This window comes from Urocitellus parryii, chromosome 9, assembly GCF_045843805.1.
Source record: "Urocitellus parryii isolate mUroPar1 chromosome 9, mUroPar1.hap1, whole genome shotgun sequence".
Lineage (NCBI taxonomy): Eukaryota > Metazoa > Chordata > Mammalia > Rodentia > Sciuridae > Urocitellus > Urocitellus parryii.
This window is the reverse complement of record NC_135539.1, coordinates 93,165,298-93,192,254: the sequence shown is the minus strand read 5'-3', so window position 1 is coordinate 93,192,254 and position 26,957 is coordinate 93,165,298. Positions and strand designations below refer to the sequence as shown.

The window sequence follows — 26,957 nt, the reverse complement described above, 5'->3', positions numbered from 1 at the left end:
ATGTGTTTACTTTGAGAGAATTCATTGCTACTGTACACTTATCAGTGTACTTTTATGTAAATGTGTTATTCTTCAATAAAAATTTCAAAATAAAAGAGTTCAAGATGCTCTTACTATCAAAGGAACTTAATATTTAAATATAACTTCCTATTTTTCAGAATTAGAAAATTCTGAAGTAAAAATAGTTATGAATGATAGTATTCTAATACTTGTTTATGTGAAAAATATCACTTGTGTCTTGTTTTTATCTCCAGTTGTGTTCTGTAAGGGCCCTCAATATATCTAATGTTAGATTCTTAATTTTTTTTTCTCTTTAAAGTGAGAGTGTAACCTTGGAGCAATATAGAAAATATAAAATTAAAATTTTAATATTATAGCTAAATAATAGTGTTATTTATAATCACCATTTATTAATTCTAATGTATTTATGCCTTCCATACATCAACAAGCTTACCCAGTAGAACCTATAGAAGTACTTTAAATGTTGGGTTGTTTGTTCAGCAGGTTTATTGTTACTTTTCTATGTATACCTGATGAAAGAATATACTTATAAATACACAAACACATATACAAATATAAAATCGTAGAAGAGTGGAATGGTTTGGAAGATTCAGATTTTGAATGGTCTGGTTCATAATTAGGGGCCTTACAATGTCTGATGATATATATTTATGTTTTAAGCAGAATTCTCATGTAAAAAGGTCCTTGGATTGTCAGGAATGGAATTATGAAAAAAAAAAGGACACTGTTGTATGTAGTTCAGGTCAATAATGATGAACTGAACCAAGGAAATGATAGAATTATAGAATGAAGGTACAGATTCAAAATATATTCGGAATTAAAATGGATAGGACTCATTGACCATTGGGATGACAGTAATTGAGAAGGAACAAGAGTTAATAAGTTAAACAATAATAAGTTGCTGGTTGCTCATTTGAGTAGATGCTTGATATGTCATAAGAAGGAGGGACTCCAAGAGAAAGAAAAGATGTGGGTTAATGATAGATATTAGTCAAAGGAAGTTTGGTTAGGGTATAAAATCTTCTAAATGTTTTTAATTGCCTCTTCTAAAATAAGGTTAATGCTGATAATCACTTCATACAGTATTTGTATGAGGAATGCACTCTGTTTTACTGGTATGATGGAAACAAGTTGTTTTAATATTTATAGATACATTACATTAATTAGAAAATTCTTGAGAGTACAGCTTTTACAATTAGAAACACTTTGTAATGTTTTGTGTCCTAATGATAGAGACACCCAGGCTTTTATCTGTAAAAATAAATTATAGCCTGAAAAATACTTTGAAATTAACACATAAGCTACTGATACTGAATTTCCTTTCTCCGGGACATTCATCAGTAGTAGAGTAGAAATAACCACTTAATCATCATATATCATACTTAATTAGTTTTGTGAATTAAAATAAAATATAAGCTGGCTGTGGTGGCAGATGGCTGTGTTCCCAGGTACTGGGATTGCTTGAGTCCATGAGTTTGAGGCCAGTGTGAGCAATGTAGCCAGCAGATGGGCAATTCAGTACAAATATTTGAAATTTGACTTATGAGATGAAGGGGGAAAATATGACTCCATAAAGTAGCTAAGGATAAGTTTCTTAAATAATTGATCTAGTCATTGCCAAAGCTTTGTGTGAGGTCTATTAGAATATAACCCATTTAGAGAAGGTTGTCCCTCTTTAGTCTAAACAGGACTTAAAATTGGGTTTTTAATCCAGGTATTGTGGCATATACCTATAATCCTAGAGGTTTGGGAGGCTGAGGCAGGAGGATCACAAGTTCAAAGCCAGCCTCAGCAATTTACCAATGCCCCAAGCAATTCAGTGAGGCCCTGTCTTTAAAAAAACACACAATAAGACTGGGGATGTGGCTTAGTGGTCAAGAGCCTCTGAATTCAATTCCTGGTTACCCACCCCCCCAATAAAAAAAATTGCGTGTTTGATAAGAGTAGACATTAGGGCTGGAGTTGTGGCTCAGTAGTAGAGCACTTCCCTAGCATGTATGAGGCACTGGGTTCAATTCTCAGCACTGTATGTAAATTAGTAAAATAAGGGTAATATTAAAAAAAAAAAGGACTAGACAGTAAACTTTTCTGGAATGATTTGTTATTATTTTTTTCTGTTTCTGGGGATTGAACCCAGGGGCACTTAAATACTAAGCCACATCTCCAGTCCTTTTTTTTTTTTTTTTTTTTTTTTAATTTTATTTTGAGACAGAGTCTTGCTAAGTTGCTCAGGGCCTCACTAAGTTGCAGAGCTGGCTTTGAACTTTGGATCATTTTGCCTCAGCCTCCCAAGTCGCTGGGATTGCAGATGTATACTACTCCATCTGCATCTGTTCTCAGGTCTTCATTGACCTGAGAACAATTTGAGTTTTATACTTAATGATTTTTATGGCTTATATAACTTGGCTAAAATGTTTTATAAGTTGGCTAAATGCACTGCAGTTACTTCATCTTTAAATAGATAATTACATATAGTTCAGTATCAGGATTATTGTGAACTTTAAATGAGCCAGTTAATGCAATGTCTGACACATAACAAGCTCTTTGTAAACATCAGTTATTCAGCTTCATGATTTTAATATTTTCAAACATAGTGCAATTCTTAATATATCTGAAGATTTTTGTTATTACTTAGATTCACAAGTATCACTTGCAAATTTATGATTTTCTATTTGATAATGATTAAATCTGTAGTAAATCAATAATCTGCTTTAACTTCAAATTTTGTTTGTTGTGCTGTTGGTTGTGTTTTCTTAACTTTGTAGAAGAAAAGCCAATCATATATTCTGCTTTCTAGGTAACAGCTATTGAACCTATAATTAATCATGGTGGAGCCAGTGCAAGCACTCAACATTTACATCCAAGTTTGCGATGGCTTTTTGGTGTGGCAGCAGTGGTAACTGATGTTGGACACATTCTTCTTATTGATCTTTGTTTGGATGACATGTCGGGTAGTCAAAGTGAAGTAGAGGCATCAGGTAATTAATCATTCTTTACTTGAAACTAGGAGTACCTGAATGTTCTGATGCAATTAGATTGGTTATTTAAAATGCCCCCAAATTTTTTATATAGAAAGTGCTTAAATAAGCCTGACTTAATGGGGCACAACTGTAATCCCGTAACTCAGAAGGTTGAGGAAGGAAGATGACAAGTTCAAAGGCAGCCTTGGCAATTTAGTGAGACCCTGTCTCAAAATAAAAAATATGAATTGGGGATACAGCTCAGTGGTAGAGTATCCCTGGGTTTAATCCTCAGTACCAAAGGAATGAAGGAAGGGGAGGGAAGGCAGGAGGAGGAAGGAAAGAAATTATCTATATGTCTTATTTTTATTGTGTGCATCTAGGCACTGTAGAACTTCTCGTGTGAGTTGCCCTATTCTGTTTTCATGTCATAAAAGTAGACCTTGAAAAAGGTGGGCACTAATTTGTTTTCATATATGTACTTGAGTAAGATCTGTTAAATGCCAGAAGAAGGGCTAATAAAGATATAAAATCTTTATCTTTATTAGCTAGTATAAAGTTATCTAGCCAGGTGGGATCTGACAGTATGTTTTTGGCATATTGTTTATGTTTCTTTGGGAAGGCCAAGATATAAATAAAAAATTTTATAGGAAATAACAGATTAATTTAAAGTTTTCTCACAAAATAATATTTTAAAATAGAACTAATGCTATTCAAATTCAGTGAAAGGGAGGAGGGACCATTTTTCTTCTTTAAATGCTTATATTTATAAATCTACTCTTTTTTTAAGTACCTTTGGTTTTTTTAAAGTATGAGATTCTTACTTGATTGGTATTGGTAATGAGCAAGAACTGACCTAAAAGTAAACAGTGTGTATTCTGTAAGCTTTCCTGAGAACCATTTGATCTGACTTTGAGGTCCTTTATTTTTATTTTTAAAAATGTTTTTGCAGTGCTGGAGTTTTAGCCCAGGGTCTTGAATCTGCTAAGCTCTACTACTGAGTTAAACCCCCAGCCTGAGAATCTTTAATTTTTAAAGTTTTTTTGTATCTATTTCTATTTTAGAACTGTGGTAAAGTTTAATTTTTTTTTTTTAGCTGTACATGAACACAATACCTTTATTTTATTTATGTGGTGCTGAGGATTGAACCCAGTGCCCCATACGTGTGAGGCAAGTGCTCTACCACTAAGCCACAAACCTAGCCCCTGAATGAAATTTTAATGAAAGGAATTGATAAGCAAAAACAATAGTAACTAAAACCAAATTTTTAGAATATTAGAAATGGTTTGACTAGTCTTTATAGGAAATTAATCAAGTAATTAAGGTTGATGTGTTTTGTAGATGTTATCATTATAGGCTCAAAGCATTAGGACATCTTTAATTTTAGAAGTAAGTTTTCAGGTATACCTGGTAATCTTATAATGAAATTATCTGGATTCTGACCAAAACTTTTCTTAATGAGAATTAGGAAGCGATTATTATTATTTTTTTAACATAGCCATTTAGACTTAGACGTCACTGAAATATACTAACAGAAAATGGAGTTCCCAATATATATACTACAATATTGCCCAACTCAATATTTCTTATACATTTTCCATATTAATACATTTAGGGTCTGCCGTATTCTTTTGAATAAGTATAATACTATATTGTATGAACTATTTATTTTAGCAAAATTTGATTGGTATGCTTTAAAAAGCAATAGCAGAAGCAGAAGAGATTGAAAAGGAAACTGTTTAAGTACAATGTGCTTTGGCTCTTTTTCCTCCTTTGTAACAACAAGAATGGAATCTGCTCCTGCAAACAGTTATATCAATAGATTGGCCAGAATTTTTTTTGTTTTTCATTAAGCATTATAGACATCTTCAAGTAGATTGAATACAAGAATTCCCATGTGTGGATCATCCGAATTCAACTAATTTTTTTGGTGGGGGGATACTGGAATTGAACCCAGGATACTTTGCAACTGAGCCTTTTTATTATTTTGAGACAGGGTGTCACTTGAATTGCTTAATGTCTTGCTAAGTTGCTATGGTTGACCTCAAACTTGCAATCTTCCTGCCTCAGCCTCCCTCCCCAGCCCCTCTGTGTTAATTTTATAGCAAATATGGGTACTTTGACATACAACTAAATTGCTACTACCATTCCTAATAACAGTAATTCTTTAGGGGCCCTGGGGATGTAGCTCAGTAGAGAGCGCTATTCTAGCATGTACAAAGACCCTGATTTGATCCCCAGCTCCACTGCCACACATAAAATTCTTTGCTATATACTATTTTCAATCTATAATCATTTTGCTGTGATTATCTAAAGCATCTTTTTATATTTGGGTTGTTTGAACCTGGATTTAACAAGGTTCATGCATTAATTACATTGAACAAGTTTCTTTGAATGCACAGAAATCCTCTTTTTTTTTTTTTAATACTCTCCTCAGTTTTACATTTAACTAAGCTTAATTTTTTTTTGAGAATTTTAATATTTATTTTTTAGTTTTCGGCGGAAACAACATTATATGTGGTGGTGAGGATCGAACAGGGGCCACACGCGTGCCAGACGAGCACGCTATTGCATGAGCCACATCCCTAGCCCCCAGAAATCCTCTTTATATGCTGTTTTTGTTTAATTTTTAATATCATTGACTTAATGAGGAAGTTAATTATTTGTAGAATACCCCCTCATTTTGGAATTATGTGGTTTCATGTTGCATTATTTATATTTTGTATTTTTCAAAATATATATGAATATATTTAGTTATAGTTGGACACAATACCTTTGCTGAGAATCAAACCCAGTGCCTTGCACATGTTAGGGAATACTCTACTGTTGAGATACAACCTCAGCCGCATATTTTGTATTTTTTGCAAATGTAAATTTGCTTTTATTGAAGATCAACATTTAAGATTCTGGGCAGGATACTTTGGAGGTGCTGAGTGCTTCATATTGCATTATATTGGGAAGTATATGATGCCTAGGTGTATCCTAGTCACGGTGGACAAAAATTGACAATATGATCCTTCCTTTTAATCTTTAAATCAGTAGTTTTCAACCAGGGGTGAATTTTGTCCTCTAGGAGATGTTTGTCAGGAAACCTTTTTTGGTTGTTACTACTAGAATGTGATGGTGCTTCTAGCTACTATAGTTAAGAGACCACAGATGCTACTTTATATCCTATAGGCACAGGACGGCCTTCTACAGCAAAAAATTATCTGGCCCTAAATGTCTATAGTGCCAGGGTTGAAAAACCCTAGTTTAAATAGTTTCTTTAATTGAAATTGTCATTTGATTAGCAGCTGCAATATTATGTCTATGTTTTGCAAATTGATGATTCTTTAATTTTGCTATAATCTGAAGAGGAATTTTCTCATTAACTAGTGCCTTTAAGCTGCCCTGAAAGTACAGAAAAGGCAAGATAAATATTTACTGATTAAATACTAATTTTCAGAATAAGAAGTTGGTCTCCAGTTACTTCTGATAGTTCATTAAGATCTTTTATAGGTGGACAGGGTAGATTTCCTCTTCACTCCGCCTCCCCCTTTTCTTTTTCTTTTTTTTGGGGGGGGGAGTATCATGAGCTCATGAGATATAAGGTACTTAGTGTTTCATTTGTTTTCATTGCTTGGATGTACTATCATGAGAGCCCCTTTATGTTATCTGGATTTATGCTAGGGTTTATATTACCCTTGGGAACAGTTATATTAACAGGACAAATCATCTGCTGTAGGTTTTTCAGTCTTAAGTAGCTTCTTTAGATTTCTGACAGCAGATGAACTGGGCTCATCCTACATAGGAATCCTTCAAGGAAAAGTATTGAAGGTGTAGTTCTAAAATTTAAATCAAGAATCAGCTTTATTTATGATTGGCAAGGAAATTGAAAGTAGTTTGGATGTATTAAATTTTTTAAATTACACAATTAAATGTATTTTAAAATTACAGCATTTAAATAAAGGTAGTTATTTTCTAGTTCAGCATGATTTGTCATCTTTTTTATTTTAATTGACTCCATTTAATTAATTCAGTTGATGCTGGATGACTCATTTGCTTTTGTGCTTTTCAGTTTCTTTTTCTTTTCTATTTTTTTGGTATGGGTGATTGTGCTCAGGGGAACTTAACCCAGGTTGGCTTCGAGCTTGTGATCCTCCTGCCTCACCTTCCTGGGTCACCAGGATTACAGATAAGAGATACCACTGTACCTGGCTTAATCTTAATTGTTTTTATTTTTGGTTTTAGACCTTGAAGTTATAACTGGTGTCCCAACTGAAGTACCACATATCAGAGAGAGTGTGATGAGAGAAGGACGTCATCTCTGTTTCCAGTTAGTAAGCCCCTCAGGAACAGCTGTTTCTACTCTGAGTTATATTAACAGGACAAATCATCTTGCTGTAGGTTTTTCTGACGGCTATTTTGCACTTTGGAATATGAAGAGTATGAAAAGAGAGTAAGTATAACATTTTTCCTTATGACTATTGGTAGTTTCTTTTTGAGTATGTTTTGTACTCAGTTATTATTTGAAGACAAGCGTGAGAGACGTGAATGAGTAATAATGAATAAATTTCCATTGCCTTAAATTATAGTTGGATAGAGAATGGTTTTAACACTTGACTTGAGGTTGTTTTTTGCAGTATTTAAAAAGTAGTACAGTGAGTGGTGTTTTGTTTGCTAGTAAAGTTTGGCTATATGGATAAATATTTGTGTATTATGAATTTTTCAGAAGTGCATTTCCAAGGACTTGGGTTATATAGCACACTTAGTTGAGCACTTGCCTAGCTTGTGTGAGGCCCTGGTTGAATTCCCAGTTGTGCCCTCCCCACCCAAAATCAAAGTTATAAAATCTGTCACTTAAAATTTTATATGGCATCAAAAATATCCCCAGAATATAATTTATTTTAAACTTTTATATCTGTGGGATTAAAATTGCTTGTGTGTGTGATATATTTATATATATAATATATATTTCTTTTGGTACCGGGGATTGAACTCAGGTGCACTTAACTGCTGAGCCATATCCCCAGCCCTATTTTTCATTTTATTTAGATTCAGGGTCTGAGATGCTTAATACCTCGCTGTTAATGAGGCTGGCTTTGAACTCATGATCCTCCTTCCTCAGTCTCCTGAGTTGCTGGGATTTCAGGCCTATGCCATGGCGCCCTGCAAAATTGCTATTATATTAAGGGAGGTTGCAGATTGGCATTATAGATTTTTAAAAATCTTTGTTAAGCTGGGTGTCATGGTGCAACTCTATAATCACAGCAACTTGGGATTTGTTTTGTTTTGAAATTGCTTCCAAAACCCTACCTGGAAAACCTGACTTTGACAGATCATTTTGGCTAAGCTTGTTTGGGGGTGGGATGGGGGCAATACTAGGAATTGAACCTAGGGCGCTCAACCACTGAGCTACATTCCTAGCCTTAATTTTTTGTTTTGAGATAAGGTCTTATTAAGTTGCCCAAGCTAGTGTAGAACTTGAGATTCTCCTGCCTCAGCCTCCCAAATTGCTATGATTACAGATATGTTATCTGTGACCTTGATTGGGTGGCCGTAATGTTGAGGTCTTGTGCCATGTGTATTTTTAAAGGCAACATGGTCATGCCTCCCAAATTACTTAATTTTGGAGATCTCATAAACAGTGATTGTTTTAGCCCAAGTTTTTACACGAAGAACTTTACTTTTCTAAAAACTACAACTTAAATAAGCAATGTACTAACCTTTTGTCTGTTTTAGGTATTATACACAGTTAGAAGGTGGAAGAATTCCTGTGTATGCTATTACTTTTCAAGAACCTGAGAATGATCCTCGTAATTGCTGTTACTTGTGGGCTGTTCAGTCTACGCAAGATAGGTTAGTGTGATGATTATGGTTTTTAAAAATATTTGTCAAAAATAGAACAGATATTCTCTTTAGTGAAAACAATTTTTTCCATTAGTGAAATGGTAATTGAAATTATTTTAAATATTAATTGTTGGAATAATTGTGAATAGCAGTAAAAAGAAATTGTGTTTAATTGATCAAATGTTATTCCAAATAGTAAGCCAATATAGATAAGTAGGTAATTATCTTGGATGGTTTTTCTGGCCTTCCTTTTCCCCATACTGTTTTGATAACGCTCTTGTTTTTTATTTACCCTCTGTTCTCTTATCCTTCTTCTTGCCTTTTAGGGTATATGCCTACGATTAATTTTGTTAATCTTTTCCTATCTCTTGCAAGCTCTAATTTTGTTCCATGGTTAGCTAGTAGAAGTCTTTCAGTTTAATTTCTAATAGGTTAAGCTTATTTATTTCCAGTACTAGAACAGTACAAATATTGTTGTTTCTTTATTTGGGGGGGGGGGTTAGTTAGTTCTTTGATAATAAAACAATTTTGGAGTGTAACTGCTATGATCTTGATTAACTTCCTGTTTTTAGTAATTTCTCTTCCCAGATACTTGAACTATGGTCAGTTTGGGTTTTTGTGTTAAATATCACTCTCCAGTATTTAGAGGTACTAGGAGTCATATGTCTTTAACTAAAACATAGCTATTAGGGACGAACACTTGGGAATGAATATAGTAGCTGCAATATACATATTCCCTAAAGTGTACAGACAACATCAGCCTAATAAGTGGAATCAATATAAAGTAAAAATAGATTACTGTTTACAGTGACAGTTTTGTCCCATGGACTCACTGTTGTAGACCCAAAAAAAAAAAGACATGGAGATGGTAGTATTTTAACAAAATATTTGTTTGGTACCAGGGATCTTTAGTTTACCTCCTGAATTAATTTCTGTTCTTTTAGTGAAGGGGATGTTTTGAGTTTGCATCTGCTTCAGCTGGCTTTTGGTGACAGAAAATGTTTGGCCTCAGGACAAACCTTATATGAGGTAAATGTAAATTAGAACATTACCATTTTGTTCTTTATTTCCCCAATTTAAGCGCCTTTGTTTTAAGACATTGAAAATTATTCTTGTATTCAAGTTACTGTATTTATAATATAGCGAGAAAGTATTATTAATGACCTTGAAATCTCTAAATTATTATCCTTTTTTATGAAGGTAGCACTCTCTTATTTTTCTCTAAAAATGAGGGAACTGGGCTAGACTTAAATTTGAGGCCTAATTAGTACTCAGGAAGAATAATTTTGTCTTTGTTACTCCAACATCAAGCACTAAATTGTGAATGACGTTTATAATTGAGTGTACACATTTAGAGTCTCAGATTACTACCTGTTTTTCTGGCTGAATTTTCCTGAGAAAATTTTGGGGTGCTGCTTATATGTATTTTGCCCATCCTTTAGAACAGGCTTTCCTAACTTTCTCAAGGGGTTTGTAGATGGCTTTTAGGGAGTTGATATACTACTACCTGAATTATATGTGGCATTTTAATGTTATACATATTTTTCTATGGAAAATCTCAGGCCTTTTACCAGATTATTGCAAAAAAAATTTTAATAGAGTTATTCTAGAGCAAGAATTTTAGTGAGAAAACAAATGGATTTGCTGGCCTGGATGTATGTGAATATAATTTGTGCGTGTGTGGTGCTGGAGATTAATCCCTGTGTGGTGTGGTGAGAGGGCATGAATACTTCTGATAGTTATTCCGACTGATAGAACATGGAGTTTCCTATATTGGTATCACTTTAAAAGATTTGTTAATTATCATTTTTGAGTCTTTAAATCTAGTTTTTAATTTGTGTTTTGTAGTATATAAAATTATAAAGTCTTTTTCAGTGACTTGCTCTCTTCAGTCCTAGGTTTTGGGTTTTTGTTGTATTGTGTGAAAAAAATCTTTAAATTTTTGATGTTTAATTTTACAAAGACCTTTGCTTTAGAATCTTATTAAAAATTGTGTATCTTTTATGTTACAGGGGTTAGAGTACTGTGAAGAACGATATACACTGGACCTGGCAGGTGGAATATTTCCTTTGAGAGGACATACTAGTAATACCAAATTATTGGGGTGCCAAAGTATAGAGAAATTTCGATCTCATGGAGACAGGGAAGAAAGCATGAGCGAAGGTTAGTAAAAATACTCTAATTATAGCATGTGAAGTCTCAATTTAAGACTCATCTTGACATAAGATTTACGATATGTATTAGTTTCTACACATTATACTTAAAAAATTTAGAATACTGATTATGGAATTTATTCAGGGCTGTATGTAGGTATTTTCTTGCCTCCAAATTGCTGTATAGAACTGAAAAATTGAATAGATAAGGCTAAAGAGGGGACTCTTATATTTTAGTCTGACTCTCAAATCAAAGATTATCTCTAGTCTTAGTGTTGTCTCTAACTAATTGCCTTTGTATATTTTTTGATTCTGTATATGGCTCAAAATATCTTTACATAGTAAAGTTGCATATATTTTTTTAATTTCAGCATTGATTTATAGTCCATCCCTATCAGTTTGTAAGCCCTGTTTACCTATTAGTTATACTTTTTTAAAAGTATGGTTGTAAAGATTAAATAAGATTATATACACACCCAGTTCTGGGAATGCTTAGGGACCTTGTTGTATGTGGTGTTTAGTGAGACTTTCTCATAGTGAGCTTGTTCATCCCAGAGATGCTCTCTATCCTAATTCTCGTATCTATTTTTGTGATCTGACTTTCCTATTCAATTATATATGCTCCAAACAGAATAGGCACTTTCTCTTTTTATTGTCTCAGATCTTTACTTTCCTCCTTTTGGTGCCCCTTTCTCTGTTGTCATTGCATAGCCACTGTCTAGGTACTTGTATTTTTTCCCTTTATTATTTAGCTACATCAGTTGCTCTCAGCCAACATTCCTCTAAAGAGTGAATCTTTGATGCCCAAAGAGCACCAATTTTAGGTAGCAAATTAACTTCTCTAGTACTAGCTATGGGAGAATGGTCATTGAAATAATTTTCTCCTTTGTACTTCCAGTATCTTAAAGTTGCTAAAAGGTTAACTGAAAAGAAGTTGGGATGGAACTTTAATGATGAGAACTTTTTTAATTCTCTGAAAAAGAGAAACAATCAAGATATAAATGAACAGATCTCTATTTACACATAGATGATAGAAATACATTTTCACAAATCTAATGGAATGTAAATTAAACCTTAATTTATGGAAAATCTTGCCAGAATTTTAATGAGGTGATTTTACTTTGAGATTATTTTTAGAGATAGAATATCTCTTTTTCCTTTCAGCTCTATCTCCTGACACTAGTGTTTCAGTCTTTACCTGGCAAGTGAATATATATGGACAGGAAAGGCCATCTATATATTTGGGACTTTTTGACATAAATCGTTGGTATCATGCACAAATGCCAGATTCATTAAGGTAAGATTATTTTCTCTTTTCCTTTTTTCTCTTGGGAATTTGTGTGTGTAGCTTTTCAATAATTTAATAGTTTTTAAATTTTCTTTTAGATCTGGAGAATATCTACATAATTGCTCTTATTTTGCATTGTGGTCATTGGATTCTGTTGTAAATAGAACTTTTCCACACAACATTTTGGATATATTAGTACATGAGAGAAGTTTAACTCGAGGAATTCCTCCTTCATACCCACCTCCTGAGCAGTATTTTAACCCAAGTACTTTTAATTTTGGTATGTATTTTCTTAATTTCACCTTTGAGATAAGTAACATGGAAAAGTATGCAGATGTATGTAAGTATATTTTATACATAGACTATCCTCTATTCATATCTCATTTTTAACATGGGTGATTTAGGGGATTAATTCCATCAAAGTACATAAGAAATTTAATACATGTTTATAACAAAATTATTACTATTTTAATTTGCTAGAAAAGATGAATTATATTATAGTGATAAAGTTTGTTGTTATTATTCTCAGGATGGAAACTCCTGGAAAAGTTTACTTAAAAAATTCATTCTATATGATGATTTAATTGTTAAGTATGTTTTTTTTTAATCTTTTTTTTTTTAAGATGCCAGTTGTTTATTAAACTCAGGAGTTGTTCACATAACTTGTACTGGCTTTCAGAAGGAGGTAAGTAGAAACAGCAACATAGATCATATCTTAGAATACAGGGGATTCATGGTTTTAAACTTTAGTGTTTAACTATATAAACTATTACTTCATCTGAAATGGTAGTTTCTATTAGGTTTCTGAGGTTAGCATTCAAATACCCTGGATTACTAATGACAACCTTCTAGAGGAAGGCATTGGGATGCTTTTAGTAGCTTTCTGTGTATGAAAAGAATGAATAGAAGAGTGTCTTGTCACATCCTTTAAAAAAATCATTCCTATTGGTTCTTTTGAGAAAGGAGCTAAATGAGTAAAAAAAGTAGCACAGTGACACAGTGCTGACATGGGAAAACAAATGAAGACAGCATATTTATATAAATAATGTTTAGAAAAATACTTTTCCAAAGAAACATGATGTAACAGACATTTTAATTAATAATCATCCATATGTGAATAAATGCAATATTTATACTTCATATTAGATCTCATTCATTTGAAGACACAGAGGAATAAGCTTTTGTATGTGTATCAAGTTTGTTGAGATCTGTTACCAAATCTGTTAGCTTTAGAGAAGATTAAGAGGGTTACCTTTCATGAAAATATGTAAGCTAGGGGGCTGGGGTTGTGGCTCAGAGGTAGAGCACTCGCCTGCCATGCAGGAGGCACCGGGTTTGATCCTCAGCACCACATAAAAATAAAATAAAGATATTGTGTCCACCTATAACTAAAAAAATAAATGTTTAAAAAAATATGTGAGCTGGGCTGAGGATATAGGTCAGTTGGTAGAGGGCTTGCCTACCATGCACAATGCAACAAATAGGCATTGTTGAGTTAAAGAATCCATTTCCTTTTTTCTGCAATCTATTTTTTTTATAGTTTCCATTAGGTATTTTTTAGCTTTACTTGGGTTTATTAAATAGAGTAATTGTATTAATTCTTAAATTTAATGATCGCATTGCATATTGATTTGCATGTTGATTGATGTCTTAATATCTATTACAGACTTTGACTTTTTTAAAGAAATCAGGACAGTCCCTTAATGAAGTCATTCCTGATGGTTATAATCGGTGTCTTATAGCTGGCCTTCTGTCACCAAGACTTGTTGATACTCAGCCCTCCAATCTAAGTCAAGTGAGATGATTTTTAACTATATCATTTCTTTCTATGATTACATGTTTATTAGCTTTCTATTAACAATACAGTTCTATTAGATAAAATTTTTAAAAGCAGATAAAAGTAGTATGATGGCTGCTATGTACAATCAGTAACTGTGGTCTTGGATTTTTCCTTTGGAAAGTTCTACTCCCAAGACCAAATAGGACAAAATTTAACACCAGGTTCGTTTAGCTGTGTACTTCACTAGTCAGGAGGCATCTTAACAAAAGCAACTTTACCCAGTGACAGTAATAATTCATTTGTCTTAACTCATTATTTTCTTGTAAAATGATTAGAAAAAAATAAATTCTCCACTCATTTATCCTTGGAGAAAGAAAAAAAATATTTTAATAACTCTTTCTTGTGGCTGGGGTTATGTGTGGCTCAGCAGTAGAGCACTTGCCTAGTACTTGTGGGGTCCTGGGTTTGATCCTTAGCACCACATATAAAAAATAAACAAAGATATTGTGTCCATCTACAACTAAAAAATATTTTAAAAAATAACTTTCACCAAATCGTGTTTCAATATTTAAATAATTTCAGATATGTAACCTAATGAATTGCTAGAAAATGAGCCTTTTAAATATCAGATGAAATGTAAATGTTGTTTATGATTGGTTTAATGTTCACAGTTGAAATTTAATACTGAATATATTTATGGAAACAGAAACATTCAAATCATTAACTTCAGATTTCTCTCTTCTCTCCTTTTAGGTTATTGTACTAATTTTTTGGGTGGGGGCATACCAAGGATTGAACTCATGGGCATTCAACCATTGAGTCACACCCCAAGCCTTATTTTGTATTTTATTTAGGGATAGGGTCTCACTGAGTTGCTTAGCACCTTGCTTTTGCTTTGAACTCACTATCCTCCTGTCTCAGCCTCCCGAGCTGCTGGGATTATAGGCATGTGCCACTGCACCCAGCTTGTACTAATTTAAGCAGTACTATATATTCATGTAGTGGTCTCCATTGGCTTTATTTTGTTTGTTTTGTTTATCCCAAAGGTCCCAAGTGGCGTTTTTTTTTTTTTTTTTTAACTTGCCCAGTTTGTAACACATGACCTTAATTGTTTTTGTTTCCATTTTGATTAAAAAAAATTATGGAATTCTCTTAGACAAAGTTGGCTTTTCCAAGTTGATTTTCTAGTGACTTAACTTTTACTTTCTGTGTGTCTCTTGCCTCTGGTTCTACCGTCTGGGAGAATTCTTTATATTGTCTTCCTTTCACTGATTTTTTAAAAATTAGCCTTCCATTAAAAATTTCTGTGAGCTTCTTTTGGGTCATCCCCTTTCCATAGGATTCTGTACTTGTTTTATGGATGAAATTTCTTCTATGTTCAATTATTTTCTTGGTACCTGGGATTGAACTCTGGGGTGCTTAACCACTGACCCACATCCCCAGTCCTTTTTTTTTTTTTTTTTTTTGATGTTGAAACACTATTATGACCTCACTAAGTTGCTGAGGCTGGCTTTGAACTTGCTATCCTCCTTTCTTGGCCTCCGGGCCTCCGAAGCCGCTGTGATTTCGGGTGTGCACCACCATACCCAGTTCAAATTTTATTAAGTTCCCTATATTATTTACTTTTTCAGAACTTTTTAAAATTATTTTTGTTATTTGATTCTTGATGTTGGTGAATAGCTTCAAATGTTTGATATACTTAGGTTGGTTGTTCATGTGTAAAAGTATCCATCAGACTTGACTTCAGAATAATAGAATGGTTAGACTATCTATATTCTGTTTTCAGTCCATTTGTGACCACCATTTCCCTCTGTTTTCCTCTGTACCTGGTTTCTTCAAGTATTTAGCCCTAATATGATTCTAACAGCCTCTCTGGGGCTTTAGTTCAGAGTTTACTGCATAATACCAGGTCAGTTACCTTCATTATTGCTTTTCAGAAATTTTGTTGAGCTTTCTTATCCCATGATGACTTCTGTTTGTCCTTGTTTATTAATTCCTTAAGATCAGGTCTGGTTAAAATGATATGGAAAGAAGAAATAATGAGTCTTATCATATTCTTTTATTCACAAGTAAGAATTTTTTAAAATGGCTTCATGTAGTTCTAATTATGTTCACCAGAAAGCTTTAGGAGATTGTTGCACTAGTGGTCCTGTTCATAGAATTCTTTGGGCAAGAATCAAAACTGACTGCAGCTCAGCACATGCCACTGTAATCCCAGATACTCAAAGGGCTGAAGCAGGAGCATCACAAGTTTGAGATCAGCCTAGGCAACTTTGTGAGACCTTATCTCGAAAGTATTAAAAAATGGCTGTAGCTTTCTCTATAAAATGCTCCAGATTGGGAACTGTTGTTGGAAACCATTTGTTACCATTAAGGACTCGAGCACTCTAAGAGCTCCATGTGACTTTTTTACTTTAGAGAACTTAATACTGAACCTTTTGTTTTGTAATTATACATTATTAAATTTAAAGCAATTTATTCTTTAAAGAAAAATGAAGGAAAAATTACATGTTATTCAGCCATGTTAAAAAATAAAAATGTTTTGGGCCTGGGGTTGTTGGCTAAGTGATAGAGCTCTTGCCTAGCATGTATGAGGGAGACCCTAGCACTACACAAAACTAAATAAACAAAAAGTATTATGTCCATCTAACTAAAAATATTTTTTAAAAAATAAATAAATAAAAACATTTATTGTTTTCTGTGAAATTTCTATTTTTTGTATCAAGGATTGAACCCAGGGCCTCTTAAGCCTGAGCTGTATCCCAAGACCATTTTTATTTTTTATTTTGAGACAGGATCTTGCTAAGTTGTTTAGTGCCTCTCTGTTGCTGAGACTGGCTTTGGAAACCATAATCAGGCTTAGAACCCTGCATTGTTTTTTATATTTATTTTTTAAAGAGAGAGTGAGAGAGGAGAGAGAGAGAGAGAATTTTTAATATTTATTTTTTAGTTCTCGGCAGACACAACATCTTTGTTGGTATGTGGTGCTGAGGATCGAACCCGGGCCGCACGCATGCTAGGCGAGCGCGCTACCGCTTGAGCCACATCCCCAGCCCAGAACCCTGCATTTTTAATAACGGGTTTATTGAGATATATACTATGCAGTTTAGCTATTTAAAGTGCATAATTCAGCCTTTAGAGTTATATAGCCATCACCACATTTGATTTTAGAAAATTTTTATTATCTCTTTAAAAAAAAATCCACATTACCCATTAATAGTCACTTCTTTCCTTTTCATCTCTCCTCTTTTCCACTTGACCCTGGGGAACCTCTAATCTACTTTCCTATCTTTATGGATTTACTATTCTAGATATTTCATGTAAAAGATTTGTAGGCTTTCATTTGATAAATGAAAGAAGGTTCATCAGTGTTACAGTTAATATTAGTACTTAATCTTATTTTATGACCATTACAGTATTGTACATATTGTTTAATCCTCAATTGATGGCCATTTGGGTATTTTCCTACTTTCGGCTCTTATGGGATAATGCTGTTGTGAACTTTCACCTGAAGTTTTTATATGGAAATCATGGATTGTTTAACATATTGAAGAACTGCCTGACTGTTGGCATTTTTCATTTTCACTAGCAGTGGATGAGGATTCCAATTTTTCCACCTCTTTACCGGTGCTTGTCATTTTCTGGCTTTGTGATTATAGCTATCCTAGTGGATCATAACAATTTTTCAGTGTTCCTCATATTTTCATTTTCCCCTCCCTTCTTTTCTTTCATGATTTAGGAAGAACAGTTAGAAGGTATATTGTCAGCAGCAATTCAAACAAGTTCCCTGGGACTTTTGACTGGTTGTATCAGAAGTTGGATAACTGAAGGTAATATTTGATTTTTAACCATTAAAACATTTGTAATTTAAAATCAACTATCAGTTTACTTTTTCTTTTTAAGTTGTGAGATATTTGTTGATTATTATCCAGTTGTAAGGCATAATTTGAGTACCTTTTTCCATTTTTCTCCCCCGTTGATGCAGTCTGGCAAACCTCTAGTACAGTATCACAACCAGATGCTTTATGCTTCCATCCCTCCTATTTGCCCGTCCCTAACCTGTGGCAACCACTAATCTATTTTCTATTTCTAAAATATTGTCATTGAAACAGTTTAAGTGGAATCATTCAACCTGTCATCTTTTGGGATGCACTTTTTTTTAACTCATAATTCATCTGGCTAACTATCACTTTCTACACACACACACATTATCTTTTGTTTTGAACCATTTGAAATAAGGGTTGGAATCATGCTTATTAATTCATATTTTAGTATAAATTTTCTTCTAAAAACAAAGACACATAGAAATGCACGTTGTGATTATAAAACATCAAGAACATTGACATTGAGCCGTCTTTTTGTTTCTTCGTGGTGCTGAAGATTGAATTTATGGCCTTGCGCCAGCTAGGCAAGTGCTCTACCAGTGAGCTACATACCCAGTTTTTCATGTCTTTAATTTCCCTTAATCTGACAACAGTTTCTATATCTTCATCTAACGTAGAAATTTGAGGGCTGGGGTTAAAGCTCAGTGGTAGAGCACTTGCCTAGCACATATGAAGCATTGGGTTCAACCTTTAGTACCACATAAAAATAAAGAAATACAGGTATTGTGTCCATCTCCAATTAAAAATATTTTTTAAAAAAGAAATTTGACTTTAACAAAAATATATAGACCTGTTTTATAGATTGCCTTTCAGTTGGTGTTTATTAATCTTTCCTCATTAGATTCAGGCTTTACATTTTTTGGAACATTAATAAATAAAATAGTTTGTTCCCTATTGATGCACTAAGCAGGATAAATTATCAAATTATCTACACTAATGTCTGTTTACTTTTTGAACTTGGTTAGGGTATTACTTGCCATATTTCTCTGCTGTTACTAGTTTTCTGTTTGTAATTCTTTTTTTTTTCCTTTCATGTGTATAAATAAGAACAACCAAATTCTGCTGCTAATTTGCGCTTTGTTCTTGAATGGACATGGAATAAAGTGGTTTTCACTAAAGAGGAATTTGACAGGCTATGTAAGTAAAAGTCTTGATTTAGGACAATTAGTTTTAAGTTCAATAATGTTTGATCATAGTAAAGCTGTAAATTCTTAAAAATGTAAAGATTTCACAGAAGATCTAGCATTTTATCTGGGGGGGGTGGGTAGAATAAGCAATCACAGATTAGGTAATGCAGTTGTTGATCCTGAGTTGGCAGTTTGTAAAGGACTCAATTCCAATAGGCTAAAAGATGCACCAAACTTGATAGCAGAGAATTCTAAACAACAGCATTTGCCATAATGGGATCCATTTGATTTTTTTTTTTTTTTTTAATTTGTACTTACTAATGACATGTAGGGTGACTTTCATCTTGGGGATTAGTGAACAAGTGAGGGTTTGAGAAGCTCAGAAGTAAACATTTGCATGTGTACTTTCCTCCCTAATTCCAAGGTCTTTTCTATTTTTAAATTATTTTTTTAAAGTTCTCGAGACAGAATTGTTGGGTTGCCTAGGCTGGACTCAAACATTCCAGCTCAAACGATCCTCCCACTTCAACCTGGGACTACAGGTGCACATCACAGTGCCCTGTTGAAAAATAATTTTTGCAATAGAGTGTGGCAACATGCTAATGTGCCACAAAATTGCAAGTTTTAGAACTATATATATTACTTTTAAGTTTAATTTACGAATTATGTTGATGATGGAGTAAGGAGAATAATATGCTAGTTAACTTCAGAAATTCTTGTACTTCCTCACTTTTTATTTAAAATATTCATGGATACGCAGAAGCTAAATGGTAGGCCACAATGCATCCCCCACCAACACATACCCTTATCATCTTTTTTAAAATCTTGTGTTTTTTTCAAGTTTGTTGTATACTTTGACTGTATTTTGAGATAGCCAGTGAATATTCAAAGTCCATCATGTTGAGCTAATGGAAAAATCATGTTAAAAGTACTAGTAATTTAACTGGAAGTGTGGCTTGGTGGTAGAGTGCTTGTGTTCAGTTCTCAGCACAGGGGAAAAAATTGAGTTTAAAAAAATGAAAAATTTTTAAAAGTACTAGTTTTTAGAGATACTTGATTGTGGTATCAATGAAAGAAAATTTTAAGCTACAATGAAAGAAAATGGTATCAATGAAAGAAAATTTTAAGCTAGAATGAAAGAAAATGCTATCAATGAAAGAAAATTTTAAGCTAGAATGTACGTCACATGTTTTGATCATTTATTATATTTCCCGATGAATGACCAAATGGACTTTGGAAGACATACAGTTTAAGTTATTCTCCGTAGTTTTTTTTAAACCAACACTAATTGATATGAACTGAGCCCAGAGTCACATGCCTAGCTACTTGGGAGATTAATGTTTGTAGAGAATAGCAAGTTTGAGGCCAGTCTGGGCAAGTTAGGGAGACCCTGTCTTAAAATAAAATTTAAAAGTGTTGGGGATTTATTCATTGGTAGAGCGCTTGCCTTCTATGTGCAAGGCCCTTGGTTTAATCCATTAGTACCACCTCCCATAAATAAATAAATAATACTAAGTAAATATATATGTGTGTGTGTTCAGTCTCTATATAGATTAATTGAATACACATGGGTTGTATAGTATTCTTAGGCTGTATTTGTGGAACTAGAAATATGAACAAAATTTTAAATATTTATTTTTCAATTTGGTTTTTAGATATATACATGACAGTAAAGTGTATTTTGACATACTACACGTACATTGAGTATAACTTCTTCAATTTTAAATATTTTAGTAACCAGTTAACATAGTGGAAGTGTGGAAGAGTGCCTGATAATTCAGATCACTATAAAAATATATTTATTTTTTAAGAGGAAAATGTTTGTCAGAACTTATTAATTTTGTTTGAGTATAATGTTGTATTTTAAGGTTTGGACTTGGTAATTCAGCTGTTATTGAAAACTTGAACTTTGCTTGTTAGTGAAGTGTAACAAACTACAGGGCATAATAAATGCTTTAGTGTATTGGAAGCATAGTTAAGAAATTATTGTCCAGTCCAGTCACATTAAAAATTAATTTGATTAATTTGGCCATGTTTTGTAAATCCTCATCTCATAATATTTACAAACTCTACCTTTTAGATGTTATTTGAATTTAGATTCTCACTGACTGGCTGATTTTTTTGTTTTGTTTTACATTGTTTTCTCTCAGCATATTAGGTGCTCTAACCACTGAGATAGGTTCACAGCCTTTTTTATATTTTATATTAGACAGTGTCTCGGTAAGTTGCTGAGGGAGGCTAGGATCAAATTTGTGATCCTCCTGCCTCAGCCTCTGGAGTCGCTGGGGTTATAGGCATGTGCCACTGTTGCTAGCTCTTTCTGATTTTATACTGAAAGCATATTCTAGCTTTCTTGAAGATATTTGCCATTTCTAGCTTATCTTTTAAATCTCATTTAGAATAATTCTTTTGAGTGATAGAAATTAGAGGAAATTTGTATTTGTGATTCTAATTCATTCATAATTACTGTGTGGAAACTAATCTTCTGTTTTATCCTTGAAAGGTATACCATTATTTGACGGTTCATGTCGTTTCATTGATCCACAAACTATACAGTCTATCCAGCAGTGCCATTTGCATCTTAGCAACCTCAATAGTGTCTTAAGCTGTTTTGCAACAGAGGTACAGGATATCACTGAGAGAGGTATGTTCTTTGTTTTTATACTGTTAAAATTTACTTAAAAATGGAATAAAGTTCCTGTTTTCCTGTGTGGACCATTGTTTAAAGGACATTAGTTCTCAAATGCTAGCATAGTTTTTATGTAAAATTACAAAATGTTATTAGGTGTATCATTAGCCGATACTAAAACAATCTGGAGTTAAAGTTTATGATAGTTAAGGTAGTATACTTCAGGGGAATTTCCAATTTTGCAATTATATGTAGATTTTTATCCAAAGAGGTGACTGTAATTTTTTTCCCCCAGGTTTTGCCATTTAAAACAAAAGGCCAGTTTCAAGGCCTGATTTGAACAACCTCTATTGATGATAAACTATTAGTTTGCATAAAATGATGATAAACTTAGTTTTCATAAAAATTAGGTCAATGATTTTATTATTTTAGCATTTTGGAGATTAACTTGATACCATTTTGAGCAAAGTCAATTAGTTACAAGCTGAGTTTGTTAAAAGCATATATATATTGTCACCAAGTAATTAGGTTTTAAAACTAGCAGATATCTTCATTTTTCATTTGTGGTTGATAAATTGAATAAATTGAATAAATCAATGTTAATTTTTTTTTCCAGGAATGGTGGACTTAAAGAATAAGCATATGGTTGCCCAGCTCATCTGTCAATATGTACAAATGGTTCTTTGGTTTTCTCATTCTGGGCTTTTACCAGAAGGCTTAGGTAAAATATTTACTTAATCTACTACTATTAATTGAAACATTGTGTATAATTTTGTTGTTCTCTGTTTCAGGCTTACTTTCTTCCAGATAATTTTTTTTCTTTTCTTGCATTCTTTCTTTGTATCTTCAGTGCCTTAGCCTGAAACTGATACACAGATTCTCTACATGTTCATTGGATTGAACAACATTTTTAAAAGGAAAGCAAATTTGAGAAAACTGAGCTTCTGAAAATGAGTTCAATAATACCACTAGCGCTGGTTGCAGTGGTGCATGCCTATAATCCCAGCAGCTGGGGAGGTTGAGGCATGAGGATTGGGAGTTCAAAGCTAGCCTCAGCAACTTTGGGAGGCCCTAAGTGTATTAGTGAAACCCTTTCTTTAAATAAATATAAAAAAGGGCTGAGGATGTGACTGAATGGTTGGAGAGTCCCCCTACCCCCTTCAATCTCTGCTACCAAACTTTGAACTCATGATCCTCAGCCTGTCTGACTCAGCCTCCCAAGCTTCTGGGATTACAAGCATGGGCCACCACACCCGGCCTAGAATTCACTTTTAAAACCTCTAACTGCTTGCATTTCCAGTAAATTAGATTTTATTTAGAAGTGCTTCTGCTACTGCACACAATTGCTGTTAATACTAATTTGTATAACTTGTCCACTTGTATTGTGGACATATTCTAGAAAAATTACTGTTTTTTTTTTTTTTTGTCCCCCCAACTTTAAATAAAAATCCAGATGATGCTGTGCAGTTGTCAAGGTTATGCTACAACTACCCTGTAATTCAGAACTACTACACCAATCGTCGACAGAAGTGTGAGCATGTATCAAGGTATAGTATATCCAGACCTTCAAAACACAGTTTAGAAATTACATCTTGGGCTGTGTGGCTCAGCAGTAGAGCGCTTGCCTTGCTCATGTGAAGCACTGGGTTTGATCCTCAGCACTGCATAAAAATAAACAAAATAAAGATATTGTATCCATCTATAATTTAAAAAAAAAGATACAGAAATTACTTCTATGAAAAATCAGACTTTCTCAGAACAAAGTACATCATGCTGTACAATGATTAAATGTGTGGAATTCTCAGTAAGTAAATGTTAGAATGTTAGTAGTAGTTCTAATTTATTTGTATCATTTGCCTTGACTTGCTGGCTATATCTTTATTTTACTCTAAAGTCTATTACCATTATGAGAAGGTTTTATAAGCATTTTTAAAAAATGAAAAAAAGGGGCTGGGGATGTGGCTCAAGTTGTAGTGTGCTCGCCTAGCTTGCGTGAGGCACTGGGTTCGATTCTCAGCACCACATTAAATAAAATAAAAGATATGTGTCCACCTAAAACTAAAAAATAAATATTAAAAAAAATAAAAAACTTGAATAGCCTTGTTTCTAAAGAGAAATATGAATGTAATAGTAGAACAAAGTAAAGTTTAGAGCATTGGCCCTATCTCTGGAACTAAATAACCTTTCTACCTCAAGTTGGAATGACAATTTTAGAGCTGCAGACAACATTTATAGCGGTAATTGATTCTACCTTTGTTAGCTCAGAATCACCAGGGAGGTTAAAAAGTTGAGCAAACTGTAATTCTTAAAATTTGCATACCAGTGCTTTAGAATAACTAATTTCCAATAATGAACATGGCTTTGGGAGAATGATTAGGCATATTTAAATTTTGTTAATTTAAAGATCTTTTATTTCCTAAGTATGTTTTTGGACAAGTTTGCTATAGTTTGTGATTTTGTTTGTCATGTAAATTACAATATCAACATAAAATATGTGCAGGGCTCCTACTATAAAGCCTGACTCAAGAAAATTTCGATGAAGTAGAAATTGCTGCTGTTGTTAATTAATATTAAATAAGGAAATGGGGATAGGTCTCCAAATCATATTTTACGTGCTCAATAATAAATTTTGGGATGAAGTTATAAACAAAGATAAAAGAATAGCTGTGGTGATGAAATGGAAACTATTTTACTTTGAACTGCAATAGTTTTACTACATTAAGCTACTATACTGTATGGTACTTTGCTCAATATGGTGAAAAGTAGAATAGTTCCAGACATTTTACTATTTAGAATGCATTCTTTCCTAGGACTTGACCTTGCTGAATTTGAGGCAACTTAAGTGTTATGTGACCAATGCTCCTTTATTTCTGTAGTTCTTATGATGCTAAAATGAGATCCAATTTTTACCTCTCTTGTTTCTTTGATAGCTAGTATTTTAAAGAGCTGGTGCTTGTTTTTTGATACCAGTAATTAGCACTAATATCTAATATGTTTCTCATATTACAGAGGGAAGTGGAACCCTGATTGTTTGATGATTGATGGATTGGTTTCTCAGTTAGGAGATCAAGTTGAGAAGTTATGGAAACGAGATGAAGGAGGCACAGGAAAATATCCTCCTGCTAGTCTACATGTAGGTTTACAGTAATTGCTATCACTTACTGAATCTTTGAAAGTTCTAGAGAGAGGAGACGTGTTTAACTACGTTTTTCATACCTGCCACAAACTAGGGAAAAGAAGGAGCACAAATAAATGAGTATGTTAGTGAGTGAATGGATGAATATAAGATCAACTGAAGTTTTTTTTTCCCCCATTTCTTTTATAGGCACTACTAGACATATATTTATTAGACAACATTACTGAAGTAAACAAACACTCTATTGTATCCTTTATAATAGTAGTAATCTTATAGTAGATTATAGTAATAATATATAATGCAGTCTCACTTTCATGCTTAGATTTTTTAAATTTTTATTTTCTTAAAATAAGTCGTCTTCATCCAGGATCTCTTGGTTGGATTAGGAGGGCCTACGATCAACCTAAAATTATATGCAAAATTATTTGTTGTTCTAGGGATATGATCCTTGGTTTTTATCAGATTCTCAAATGTGTCTAGGAGCCAGACACTGTAGTACAACATGCCTGTAATCCCAGTGATTCATAGGTGAAGGCAGAAGGATGGCAAGTTCAAGTGAGGCCAGCCTGGCAACTTAGCAAGGGATGGGATGTAGCTCAGTGGCAGTGCTCTGCTGGAGTTTTGTCCCCACTATCAATAAAAGCAACCAGCCAAAAAAACTGTCTCTAGGGATATGTGGGTGTTAGCTTTTATCAGATTCTCAAATGTATCTAAAACTCAAAAACTACTATTCTAGGGCCAGTTGGTATGGGAGTTTAGCTAAGGGGTAGAGTACTTGCTTACTAAGCACAAATCCCTGGGTTGGACCCCAGGAATGGAAAGAAAAAAAGCCAAACAACTGCTCTAGAATTTTGCTGGCAAGTAGTTTTTAATGGGGTTAACTTACTGGCTGAAAATAAACATATTGTAAGTTAATAAGATAATAAGCATTGTTTGAACTCATATGTTTTGGTGGTAATGTAAGTTTCTTAAAATATCTTACTTCATTATAATTAATAAAGATTCACCGTGTTTTTTTTTTTTTCCTTTTTTTTTTAGCTACTGACTTTTGCCCAATAAATGACTGGGCTTACAGCTGGTTTTGTTTGTTTGTTTGTTTGTTTTTTAGTAAACTACTTCCTTTTATTTTGCATATTAATATTCTAAGCATCTTTCTCCATCTTACAGCTCTGCTTTTTAAATTCTCTAAACAAGTTTTTAAGTTTGTTTCTGTGTAGAGAAAAGTATGCTTTAGCTCATATCCTTTGTCATAACAAAATAGAGAATAAATGAAGCATAGGATATTGGCTGTATCCACATTTGATACAACTCTACTCCCAGTATGATAGTGAACACCTGTAATCCCTGCCACTTAGGAAGCTGAGACAGGAAGATCACAAGTTTGAGTCCAGCCTTGGCAACTTACTGAGACGCTGTCTGAAAATAAAAAGAGCTTGTGAAATAGCTCAGTGGTAGAATGGTTATCTAGCATGTAAGAGGCCCTGGGTTTAGTCTGCAGTATCATTGATTGATTGATTGATTGATTTTTTTCTTCTTCATAGCTTTATTGAGGTAAAATTGAAGTATGATAAAATGCACATATTTGAAATATGCAGTTTGATCAGTTTTGACATGTGTGTAAGCAATACAATCAATATAAAAAGCATTTCCATTACTTTTTTTTTAATTTGAGGAAACAGTGCATGATTTATTACATTAGAAATTAATTATCTTAAGATATATAGAATCCCACTTCTACATGTTAGCTACTTCAAAATTAAATGGTACACTTATAAATATCACATAAAGAAGAAAGCACAACAAAAGTAAATATAAAGTGCTTTGGATTAAGTGATAATAAAAGCTTAAAATATCAATCTCTGGGATGAAACAGTACTCATTTATAACATAAAGTACTTTTATCAGAAAGAAGCTAAATTAACAAATGATTTTCAACTTAGATAGTAGGGAGGAAAAAAATTAGAGTAGTAACAGAAACATGAAATTGAAGAAATTTTGTGAGAACACAAAAATTAATATCAATGGAAAGGGAGCTATCAAAATAACACTACAGATGCTAAAAATATTAAGATACTTAATATCACAATTGTGTGCCAACATATGTGATAACTTGCATAACATGGTTTATATTAGAGAATGATCTGTGTGCT

General features: G+C 33.3%; 1 protein-coding gene across 2 annotated transcripts in view; it reads left to right on the top strand.

The window, feature by feature from the left end:
- Ahctf1 (AT-hook containing transcription factor 1) overlaps positions 1–26,957 on the top strand; it is a 66,206-nt gene that overhangs the window by 10,141 nt on the left and 29,108 nt on the right. For both annotated transcript variants that reach the window (XM_026405747.2, XM_026405746.2), the window contains exons 4-19: positions 2,819–2,999; positions 7,212–7,419; positions 8,703–8,819; positions 9,755–9,839; positions 10,823–10,973; positions 12,128–12,260; positions 12,350–12,531; positions 12,875–12,936; positions 13,918–14,046; positions 17,771–17,861; positions 18,963–19,052; positions 21,546–21,686; positions 22,288–22,392; positions 23,125–23,218; positions 24,681–24,804; positions 24,997–25,053. In XM_026405747.2, coding sequence (XP_026261532.2) covers positions 2,819–2,999; positions 7,212–7,419; positions 8,703–8,819; positions 9,755–9,839; positions 10,823–10,973; positions 12,128–12,260; positions 12,350–12,531; positions 12,875–12,936; positions 13,918–14,046; positions 17,771–17,861; positions 18,963–19,052; positions 21,546–21,686; positions 22,288–22,392; positions 23,125–23,218; positions 24,681–24,804; positions 24,997–25,053 — 1,950 coding nt within the window. The remainder of the gene's footprint in view (positions 1–2,818; positions 3,000–7,211; positions 7,420–8,702; positions 8,820–9,754; positions 9,840–10,822; positions 10,974–12,127; positions 12,261–12,349; positions 12,532–12,874; positions 12,937–13,917; positions 14,047–17,770; positions 17,862–18,962; positions 19,053–21,545; positions 21,687–22,287; positions 22,393–23,124; positions 23,219–24,680; positions 24,805–24,996; positions 25,054–26,957) is intronic.